Source organism: Acanthochromis polyacanthus, chromosome 4 (genome assembly GCF_021347895.1).
Source record: "Acanthochromis polyacanthus isolate Apoly-LR-REF ecotype Palm Island chromosome 4, KAUST_Apoly_ChrSc, whole genome shotgun sequence".
Classification (NCBI taxonomy): Eukaryota; Metazoa; Chordata; class Actinopteri; family Pomacentridae; genus Acanthochromis; species Acanthochromis polyacanthus.
Genome location: NC_067116.1, coordinates 37,811,176 through 37,823,621, shown reverse-complemented (window position 1 = coordinate 37,823,621; position 12,446 = coordinate 37,811,176). Strand labels below are relative to the sequence as shown.

The 12,446-nt window shown below is 39.9% G+C and overlaps 1 protein-coding gene across 1 annotated transcript in view; it reads left to right on the top strand.

The window, feature by feature from the left end:
- ncanb (neurocan b) overlaps window positions 1-12,446 on the top strand; it is a 191,019-nt gene that overhangs the window by 101,243 nt on the left and 77,330 nt on the right. Inside the window, 1 exon segment of the mRNA XM_022192043.2 lies at window positions 5,329-5,445. Coding sequence (XP_022047735.2) covers window positions 5,329-5,445 — 117 coding nt within the window.

Here is a 12,446-nt window from a genome sequence, read left to right as displayed (position 1 = left end):
TGAGCAATTCCAGCCATCAGAGTCCTGCTGGACTGAATCTGGACTTTTCTGAGATGCATTCACAAGATTGTAATTTTTGTAAGTTTTGGTACACATATAAGCTAAATGTAAGATTCATAGTCCTGTCAGTAATGCTCATAGGTTGCTTTTGTTTCTTGTAGCGAAGGGGATTTTTAAAACCTGCAAATAGTGGAGGGGGAGGAGAACACTGTGAAATATGCAGCAAAAGTGGCTGTCTTATATCTACAGCCTATATCTAGAGAGTCAGACAAGTGATTCCCAGACCTCTGTGGCAGTGGTAGGAGAAGATTGCAGAAGATTGCTAATATTAGTATTTAGTTCAAAACACTACTTAAGTACAGCTTCACAACCCTCTGGTACTGGCTCACATAAATGGAATGCAATCATATGTAATGTTAAAATGTTTTGGTTCATCGTGAGGATATTTAGAATCTCACATTCAGCACCTTGATTTCCTTTTTTCTTTTGATTTTTTGCTATATTTGCTTGTAAATCATCCATGAGCTCCGGGTTTCAATCCTGCATCAGGTTAGTGTTAGTATCATTTTTTCCACACAGTTTCCAAAAGTGTTGCACACAGCACTTTTCTAAGTTTTGCTCAGAAACAAGAATAATAATCTTCACTGTGTTTCCAGTTTCAGTTTCAGTGACTGCCTCTAACCACTGCCTACAGTGCCTTGTGAAAGTATTCGGCCCCCTTGAACTTTTCAACCTTTCGCCACATTTCAGGCTTCAAACATAAAGATATAAAATTGTAATTTTTTTGTCAAGAATCAACAACAATTGGGACACAATCATGAAGTGGAATGAAATTTATTAGCTATTTTATACTTTTTAACAAATAAAAAACTGAAAAGTGGGGCATGCAATATTATTCGGCTCCTTTACTTTCAGTGCAGCAAACTCACTCCAGAAGTTCAGTGAAGATCTCTGAATGATCCAATGTTGTCCTAAATGACTGATAAATAGAATCCACCTGTGTGTAATCAAGTCTCCGTATAAATGCACCTGCTCTGTGATAGTCTCAGGGTTCTGTTTAAAGTGCAGAGAGCATCATGAAGACCAAGGAACACACCAGGCAGGTCCAAGATACTGTTGTGGAGAAGTTTAAAGCCGGATTTGGATACAAAAAGATTTCCCAAGCTTTAAACATCTCAAGGAGCACTGTGCAAGCAATCATATTGAAATGGAAGGAGTATCAGACCACTGCAAATCTACCAAGACCCGGCTGTCCCTCTAAACTTTCACCTCCAACAAGGAGAAGACTGATCAGAGATGCAGCCAAGAGGCCCATGATCACTCTGGATGAACTGCAGAGATCTACAGCTGAGGTGGGAGAGTCGGTCCATAGGACAACAATCAGTCGTACACTGCACAAATCTGGCCTTTATGGAAGAGTGGCAAGAAGAAAGCCATTTCTCAAAGATATCCATAAAAAGTCTCATTTGAAGTTTGCCACAAGCCACCTGGGAGACACACCAAACATGTGGAAGAAGGTGCTCTGGTCAGATGAAACCAAAATCGAACTTTTTGGCCACAATGCAAAACGATATGTTTGGCGTAAAAGCAACACAGCTCATCACCCTGAACACACCATCCCCACTGTCAAACATGGTGGTGGCAGCCCCATGGTTTGGGCCTGCTTTTCTTCAGCAGGGACAGGGAAGATGGTTAAAATTGATGGGAAGATGAATGGAGCCAAATACAGGGTTAGCGACTTGCAGCTGTAATTGCAGCAAAAGGTGGCGCTACAAAGTATTAATGCAAGGGGGCCGAATAATATTGCACGCCCCACTTTTCAGGTTTTTATTTGTTAAAAAAGTTTAAAATATCCAATAAATTTCGTTCCACTTCACGATTGTGTCCCACTTGTTGTTGATTCTTGACAAAAAATTAAGATTTTATATCTTTATGTTTGAAGCCTGAAATGTGGCGAAAGTTTGAAAAGTTCAAGGGGGCCGAATACTTTCACAAGGCACTGTAAATGCTGCCAGATCAGTATACAGTGTGTTTCGGGAATTAACCGGTTTTGCATTCCAATTAATGAAAATAATATAGCTGTTATACTTGAACAGACGTGCCACCAACTTCTATGACCTCACCAAATTGGCTTCTTCTTAAATAGCTACAAATTGGGCAGCTTCCACCTAAAATGAGTCACGACTGAAACAGTGACACTGACGGGAAAACGTCGGCTTATATTTTTTTAGGATGGTTGGAAAACTTCATCTCTTATAAACAGTTCAATATAAATAATGGAAATTTGAATTATTTGTGTTTTATACACAGTTGTTATGCCACTCTGTCACGCAAGGCCACCTGCCTTTTAACTGTTGTGTTGTATTATGGCTGTCAGACAAGTTTATTGTAGTTGATTGTACTTAACTGATGAAGGAATAGCACATATATATTATGTTGCACACTAACCAGATAATGTTACTTTGATTGGGTTTCACATCTGCCCGTCCAGTCAATTCAATGACATTAAAATATCAGCATCATTAAATCATTAAACTGTAGAGTGCATATGAACGATGTGCTGTGAGTATTTGAAGCAATTTTCTGGCTCTCAAAGTCTGAGGAGCTGGTCCCATCTGCAGTTAGAGGTCAAGAGAATGAAACTTGGCACCAGTAGTCTGTCTCCATCTGAAATGAAAACATGTAGTGTCACTAAGACTTTATTCTTAATTGACCATAAAGACATATTTTTCAATGTATTTCTTTTGGATTGTTGAAAAGAGGAAACTTCAGGGACAGTTTTGCAGAAAAAATGATGATAATTTCAGTTGATGTTGATAGTTACCGATCATTTTTAATGATCTGTTGTTTTTTTCAAAGACCAGAAAAGAATGGCTTCATTTTAATTTAACCACTTTACTTTCAATTTAACCACTTTGCCCTATTTGTCAAGGAACACATTAAATAATTTCAATGTTACAATGTTAATTTTAAAATTAAAAACTACTCAAAAAGAAACTTTTCCACAAATAATAAAATTAAATGGAGATAAAGGCATGATCTCATATTAATACACATTAAATAGAGAAAACAAGTAAATCTGGACTGGTGACTGGCCGATATGAGGCTCAACAGATGTGGACCCTGCATTGACCTCTCTGCAGCTTGGCATTGGTCCGCTGGGAGTGCTTTGCTTAAGTGGAGATTCTGCAACACAGAATGACCTTTTTGCACCTTATTATCATTTCTGCTATAGGGCAGTGAAATGTTCTGGCTTCTTGTCTTTTTTTTTAAACCAATCATATTTGTAACTGCGTTGAGCTAAGAAAAGGATGCAGCGACAGTGTTCTCTAAAAATTGTGATGGATGAATTGTTTTTATGGATTATATGTTTTTATTTGCACACAGCAAGGCTGACTTTTATATGACTGATATCTTGAAAAGAACTAGCAGGGCTGCATTACTGCAAAACATTCCATTTTTAGTGTGGCAGGTTGCTGCCCAGAGCAAGTTGTCATTGTTTACCATAGTGAAAGGGATTCTGGTATATAAATTTGGGAAGTTAAGACGATGGTAGAGGAAAGACCTGTTGACTTGGACAGGGATGAGGTGAAGTTTAGGCAGCCACAGACTAACGCACCATGGGAGACTTGCACGGAAAGAGAAGGTGAAGAGACTCCATTGTAAAGTGATACGATACGATACGATACGATACGATACGAGCTGTTTATGAGGCAGAGAGGGAGCACGCTTGATGAAACCGAACTTTGCATTCTCACTGTGTATTCTGATGCCGGTTTGCATCAAATGCACATTATTATTGAACTAATTTGTTACAGCTATCGATGAAGTGTCTCTCATCAGTACATGTAACTGTGGTTTTATTGCTTATGTCTACTTTTAGCTCACTTACTGTTAAACTAAAGATTAAAGTGTGTTACATGTACACTAGTATTATGCACAGCAGCTAGCTAATTAGATTACTTTCACCCATGATAAATGGATTAATGAATGGAGAATTCAGCGCTTTTCCTTCACTTTTTCTCCCCATTTCCACAGTTCCATTGCCTGACATTTGTAAACCCAACCAGGCACTCACTTTGACCATACCCTGTGTGTGTTTTTTCCCTTTGCGTGTCACACACTACTCAGCACTTGCTGATTTTTCCATCTCCATCAGCACATCATTGACCTTTAAGCAATGTATGTTTTCAAATCACGTACAGTGTTGGCTTTTTTTCCCCTCCCTGCTGCCGAATTAAGAAATAAGCGTGTCTCTAATGGTTTTTCTCATTCAGCGAACTGCTTTTATGTATTTTCAAAGGCAGCTTTTCCATCATCTCCCCTGCCTGGTGTATCAACAGTGGCGTCTCTGCAGCTGTGGGAGTCTATCACGCTGTTTTAACAGGAAATTGAACATACACCCACATCATATCACACCAGCATGAAATGAGGACAGGGTCAGACAAACGTATAGAAACGCACACACATATGCTTCCACACTTATGCATGAACACACCCGGAGACACAACTGACAGTACTCCCAGACTTTCAGGAGAACTGCACTCTGTGTTCTGCACAGCATCTCCCTGCTCATACATCATTAAGTGAGTTTGGGTGTTATTATGGAGAAGATGCAGTGTATTAGATGGCCTGACAGATTGTGTCAGGGCCTGCAATCCTATCAGGATTGTATAATAAAAGGACACTTAATCTATCCAGTTCCCACCAGTCCTTCTTTGCACACAGAATAAAAATCCTGACGATGACTTTGTGCTCTAACCGTCCTTGTCTCCTCCCTCCATCCCAGCCTAAAATATAAGAATAATAATTGCGATTTAATCTTCTCAATCTCCAGCGTTCCATCCACCAAAAAATTTCCCATGAAGTGGCGCAGAGTTATAGCCCAGTAACGTAAAATGTGTTTATTACCTTTCCTGCAACACAGTAATGTGTCATAGAAATAGGTAGGGCCTTCGCTCATCAGCAGGACCTGACATGTGAAGCAGGAAAAAGGCAGGAGGGCTTCGACTCAGCATATTGTCCTTCGCCTGCCGTGCCCCCATTTACTATCAGTCGTGATAAATAGGGGCACGGCAGACGCAACAACAGCCAATCCGTCACCTTGTAGAAAGTCAAAGAAACAGGTCTACATTCTGTCTGCCCAGTTTACTCTTCCTCTGTCAGAGAGCGGAGAAAAAATAGGCTCTGTAAACGTAATGTCAGGAGCATAATGCTGGCTCACTGCCTGACGGAGTTTGTGATCTTTCGTATCACTTTTTGAATCCCCTGTCTCTGTACAAAATAAATTCTACAATCTGTTAACCCTCATGCTTTCTCTCCCTACAGTAGACAGTAACCCCTGCCAGACCAACCCTTGTCTCCATGGAGGGAGCTGCCTGCAGGAAGGTGATGGCTACAGTTGCTACTGTCCTCAGGGCTTCTCTGGAGAGAGCTGCGAGATCGGTGAGTCACTGCCAGGTCAGGTGGAGAACTCGAAAGTTAGCGCTACAGACAAATGCTGTGTCACCATGGCATAACGGGGAAGAAAAACGGGCATATGTCGGGCTAACATTTAGCAGATGTACTCGACTGTGCAGTCAGCTCATGAGGAAAACACCAGCTTCCCTCACTGGGCTTTGTTTCCCGGTGTGTTCGAAGGATCCAATCTTGCTGCGCTGACTGCTCTGCTGCCAGGTCCAGTAGTTTTTGGATCAAGCTCCCTGATTGAAAATGAACAGGGAATATCCATATGCTGCAAGTCATCCATTTGTGCCAGAGGCTGTTGAAGGTGCACTATTTGTGCTCAACTATGTGTGCGATTGTTTCTCAGTGTGTGTGTGTGTGTTGTCACCCGCTGCCCCGAGAGCAGCAGGCAGCTCATCTTTCCACTCAGCTGTGTGAAGGGAGAATGTGGCTGTCAGGAAATGGTGGTGCTGTGATTTAGGTGCACGAGCCAGTGCGTGTTTGAGACATGCAAGGACACGCGGCCACAGAGGAGCTCTGAGCCCAGTGAGGGGTGGAGTAGCTGATTAAAGTGTGGCGGAGACACACGGTGCTGTGGATGAGGGAAGATGGGAAAATACAGGAGAGAGACCGCAGATGTGGAATTAACAGAAAAATATCAAAGTGACTTTCTTACTTTGAATGCAGGAAGTTGAACACAGCAGGGCCCAACTGAGCCTGAAAATGTCAGCATTGGTGCAAAGTTGTTGACAGTCCTATTGATTGCAGGTCCTGGTCAAATAATTGTAGACTGAACCACAATAAATGTTAGATTACATACAGGAGCCACACTGTGAATTAAAACTCTGATCTTTCCGTTTTCCCACTTTCTTCTACGCAGTGAATCCAGCTTGCTTTGTTTAAGGTGGAGTAAATTTGAAGATTGAACCCATTAATGCCTGAATTTATTTACAATTAAATGCAAAACATTTCTTTCTGTGTTTTTGATTTCCAGCTGATGCTAGAATAAGTGGAGATTGTTAATTTATCAATTACACATAGAACATAGATACATAGATATATAATAATGGTAACAGATATATAATAATTAGGTCCCACTGCGACCGGTCCTACGAGAAACCAGTGCCTGCAAAAGGTTCCTACGTATTGAATATGCACAAATCAGCATTGAGGGGATGGATACGCTATCTTGGCTGCAGTCTGAATGAAAGTGGTATGTTGCGAATTCGCGACAGTGGGCATCAAGGAGTTAAGACTGTTTTTTCTATTCTGTGTGGTCATTCTCTCAACATCTGTGCTCCATTTTCAGCAATGTAAAGACTAAAGACCAAGCTGTGGTTTAAGGAATCATTACTTATGGAAAGTGGTCATAGATCAGGGGTCAAGGGTCAAGACAGGGATATTGTCCTGGGTCTGATTGTCAATTACTTCAAAAGCTCAAACCCAAAAGTACATATTATGCAACATTTAGCAGTGCCTTAATTGAAAATCAATCAACAATCTGTCACCGGATCAATAATTTGTGACAAATGCATGTTAACTGCACGTATTGCACCCACACGTGGTTTGTAATGATTTGCTGAAGTCGATTTGTTTGTCATTATGGAAGACAAAACTTCATAGTTTTAAAGGAGCAATTGGAATAAATGATGATGAAAGCACTTTCATAAAATATTTGTCAATTCCTGATTAGTTCTTAGGCTTTCATCCCTCAGGGGTGTTCCCTCAGTGCTGCCAAACAAAAGCATAGCTGGTGTTTTTTTTAATTTTTTTTATATTAATTACAATTAAAGGCAAAAAATTTAATGGCTCGTAACACCGAAAGCTTGACCACAATTTTCCCATGCTGTTTTAACGAGAAAATGCAAAGCTTGACTTGATCACTTTTTTCTATTTCACATCTTCAGCTCCTGTTACCTTCATCATCCACAGCTGATGAGCTTATGAAAGCACTTCTGGCTTCTCCTTCTGATTCCAGATGATTTTAGAGACAAGAGAGTCATAAAAACTAACATCCCCCTGCACTGCATCTGCTCCGTGTCAAATTGTTATTAAAGCAGAATGAAGAAATGTCACCTGCAGCACACTTTAAGAGCTGTCTCCAAGGATTTAGTGAATTTTTTTCGAAGCTGTAATATTGATGCACTGTGTTTCCGCTGTGGGTGTGCAGTTCTGTATTTCTAGAGGTGTGATAGAGGAGAAAGAGAGAAGCTGTGGACATCTCACTCTTAACGCTTCAGCTCCACTAGAGCCTCGCCTTCAAAACGTCTGTCTCCTCAAATCTGTATTCCTTACTTTAGCTGAAGATACTCAAGACTGTCAGTAAAGACACCTAGGCAGTCATAAATCTGAAGGCGCTAAAAATCCAAGCCCTGGTTTCGTAGTATCCCATTGATCATCAGGGCCGGTTGGTTAAAATCTGGATCCTGCAGCAGAATAAGTGATTAATGAGGCACGCCGCAGCCTGTCAGCTTGATGGCCATGTGTTGAGATACAATAATGAATTATATTTTCCTCTCTCCACAGCTGGAGCCAACATTTGTTTATAGATATGAGAGAATAAAACATAGCCCGAAACGAACACGAGGAAAAAAGCACCCCTGGGGAATTTTACTCCACTGATTTTGCCCGGATAAAATAGTCAAATATCTCAATCCTAATGTCTCTAATCCTTCTTGTGGTTTGCACAAATAGAAGCAGTCAAGCAGCGACATGAATGAAAAGTAGAAAAGACTGCTGCATATTTCACGAAATGCACACTAAAATAAAGACTCGCCATCCTTCAAAGCCCGTATACATTCGTAGCACTCGACGACAGGTGTTTGCAATTACTGTGCTTGATCAGATTTCCACTCAGGAATCTTGGTGTCGGTACAGACCGTGCTTGATTGATGTTTGTCGCTTTTTACATCAGTTTTGTTGAGCTTATCAGGATAGGACAACTGTATCATTCATACTAAGGCTGGAGTCAACCAAAGAACATCTCTGTTCAAACTGTACCCAGTTATCAACCAACCGATTGGTCACAGGAGAAAGAAAACGTGTAGATTTTCTCTTGATTAACTAAATCAGCCACAGAGCAGTGAGTGCACTCAACCTGCTGGCCTTATTAGTCTCAATGTATTGTAAATAAACATGAAAAGCTAGCATTTATAGCATATGATTTCATTTTAGACTGAAATGATAACAACAGACTCAGAGTAGACCAGCACGCAACTGCACATATTCATATCATTTCTGAAAATGGAAGAATTGTAATCCCACACACAAACTAGTTAACCATTTTCAGGCTGTATAGCATGTTGGTTGTTAAACTATGGTATGAAAACTGTCTCCAGTTGATGTTTAGGCTTTTTTTTTCCCAAAGATTTGTTTTTATTCAGTTTGTAGTGCACAGTGATTACACATACATTGTACACATAGATGAACATAAAAATTTACAAAAAACAAGCGAACAAACAAGGAAACAAAAAGAAACAACCCCATGAAACACCCCCACCCTCCCACCCTCCTCCCCTGTATGGCTCTCATTTTCTTTACATTCATATATCAAAACAGTATGTAGCTCACACATCTGTCCACCCACCCAGGTTTATGAATCAAGCTATCACAGTCAAGAAGAAGTAATATATGAAGAAGTTACAAGGCACTAATTTGAAGTTGGTCCAGGGTGATCTACCTCACCACCATCAGCCAGGTCCAGAGAAGGCAGGATGTCTCTGAAGGGGCCCCAGTTGTTCTTAAAGTCTGTGTGTTTATGTTTAGGCTTTTTTTAAAAATGCAGCCACACCAACAACCTCTTTGACATGGTGTAATTAGTTTGGAGGCAACTCCAAGTAAACTTAAATAAGTTAGATTGAACATTGTCAGTTATGTTTGGTGTTTTTGAAATTGTGAAAAGATGGAGGTGTTTGTAGATAGTCTGTCCCTCCCGCTGCCAAAAATAGTGAATAAATGTTGGAAGGCAATTAAAATAGCATTTTTCTCCTTATGTAGCATGATGACTGTCCAATCAAAGATAATTTAGTCAGATGAGAGCATCCCAATCAATCAGCTGGAGTATTTCCACACATAGCTTCACCAAACTGGACCCTGAACAGAGAACTAATCCGCAGCTTTAATATGAAACATGTGTGATAGTTTGCAGGTGATCCAGTGCCACAGTTTTCATCAGTTAAAACTTGAATTCAGGATGCCATCTAGAAAACCAGCCTGCACTGCTAGTAATTTTATTGGAGCTGAAAATGTAGGTGCCCACTGATGACATTTTCACTACTTACTGCTTCTACCACTGCAACTAATAATGATTAGAACAGGGATTATAATAACAGGTTTTATTTGTTGGCACCTTTCAAAACACTAAAGGAAACCTTATAAAAAACATGAGGCATAATAGAACAATATTGAAGCAGCAAGAACATGATGAGAGTATCACTACCTTTTTGAACCTGAGCCTCTTTTTTTCCTGTTTGTTTGTTGTCATGAAAACACACAGAATTGCACAGATTTGTGTTCTATGATGGAACCGATTCTGTGTTGGTGAAAATGCCCCTTTAGTGGACTTGTGATATATCCACATTTACACTGTATTCCTGATATTGCCTTGTATGAACTCTTGTAGTGCCACTAAATTCTGTAATATTGATTGTACCACAGTGGTATTGTGGGAAACTTAGTTTAGTCAGCAGTGGATTTGATTTCCCCAAAAAGAATGCACTTTGGCTGAAAGCCTGGGACAAGACTGATGAATAAACTCAACAGATTTCATACATCCTTGAAATTCTTTTTTTTAATTGCAGCTCAGACAGCCTAATCAATCACTGAAGTGTTCACATGATAATACTACACATTAGTTTCAGAAATACTGCAAACAACAGCTGTTTTCTGAGGCAGATTATTTATATTTTTGATGTCACACGGTCGGCATTTACACTTAAATAGAATCAAGCGGATCCGATCATTAATGCGACCATTGCCACGGATCCAAGTAATAACACTGAGATTATACCTGCAGAAACCTGAGAGATGATGAATAAATGATGCACATAAACAATGCACACACCATTTTCCACATCAAAGCGGGTATTTATAAAAGAATAACATGCAGTGGGAGTGTGTTCACCTCAGGCATGTACAGGACATGTACACACAGTTTTCTGTAGCCAGTGGTGGGTGATGTGAACTGGTGGGTATGGAATGAGTAACCTAAAGCCAGTGTCACTCACTGTGTTATTACTTCTTGCAAACTGCACATCTACACTGTCAAGTCATAATTTCCCTTCGTTAATAATCTTCATCCTCAACTGTGAAGTACTTGGTAGAGTTCTTTTTTCAGCGTGAGAGCTATAAATGTTGAAGATTAATGGTACCACCGCTTTAAATAGCCACAACCATATGCAGCAGCGGTGCATAACGGCAGCCGCTCTGGTGTGATTTGAGGATTCTAACTGTGTGACAGAATGCCTTATTTTTCTTTTTTTTTTTTCCTGTTCTTATCATGAAAAGTCTGATGAGTATTAATTGCATTGCAAATAAGTGTATTTAAGTGTTTTTATGGCTAGCTGCAGGAGTGGAAATTAGGCTTCTGCAGTGATTAAGAGTTATAAAACAGAACTTAGTGCGCATGAAGTGTCACCTCACACACGCACATTTATGCTTTATAATATTTGCTGTGCAGAAGAGCTTACACTTTAGAGAAATGTAGCTGTAAAGATAGGCACTTCACTCATGACCTTGGAAAATGCAACTGACAAAACAATCTCAAATCAGCATCCACATACTCTTTATCTGGTGCATCCGTCTTCACTTCACATTTCTCACCAGCACATTTCGTTCCCTCAGTGTCGATGTTAATTTTAAGTCTCAACATGGACGAGAAATCAGAACGGTTCAGAATTCTAGAAAGTTCTGACATCTACAGTAAGGCTAGACGAATTGTTGTCCTCGCTAATTATCGTGGCCAATATTTGGCATTATTCTAATTAACAGGATCTGTATTTTTATTGACGATTTATCAGTCAATTAAATGCTGTACTTCAGGTCTGGTGCAGCCTCCTCTTTCTGTCTGTAGTCACTCTGTGGCCTCAGAAATGCCTCTACAGCAGAGACTGCAAAAACTGAACAAGAAACACAAGTTGTTTCCACAAACCAGGAAATTAGCTTCTCTCACAGCGGCTAAGTCTATGCTAAAGGCTAGCGGTTAAGTTAGAAGACAGCCACAAATCACCCAGAAACAGAGTCTGGATAATACTAATTAATAGTACTTTAATGTGTGGACCTTAGTGGGCAATTAAAGTGACAGAACAGTGAAACATTTGGAAAACACACAAGACCAACAGATGTCACTGCAGGACACAAACTGATCCGTCTCAGTCGAGCCCACATAAACTGAGGAGAGCATCCTAATTTAATCACTCCTTTTTCTATTTCACATTTTCAGTTCTCGTCGCCCTCATTAATAAAGATCACTAGTTATGAATGACGGGTTCTCTGCTGTCACATACTGTAGAAACATTACATGTAATGTATTCCCCCCAATTTACATACATATCCACCTACATACGTGCAACAACTGATACCACATCCTCTTGTATATAGTCTTCTACATAGTATTTTAAAACAAATCATCTGTGTATGATGTTCTGTGCACTTTTTGCACAGTTTTTTCTCTTATTTATTCTCGTACTGCCTTTATACTTTTTCTGTTGGAGCTGCTGTAACGGTGAACTTTCTCCACTGTGGGATCACTAAAGTTTATCCTTATCCTTATATCGGTTACAAATATCCGTCATTGGCCTTTCGTGATTGCCAATAGTTATCACTGAATCAGCACGAAAAAAATGAATAAACAAACAAGCATATCAGTCGATCCAGTTCAGTCAGACGTGGGCAAACCCAATCTGCTTCATAGCTTCACGTGATAAAGTTCAGAAAGTGCCAAGACAAGAAAATGAATATGCTTTTTTAATATCATAGTTAAGAACAATATTTTTAGTTATTTC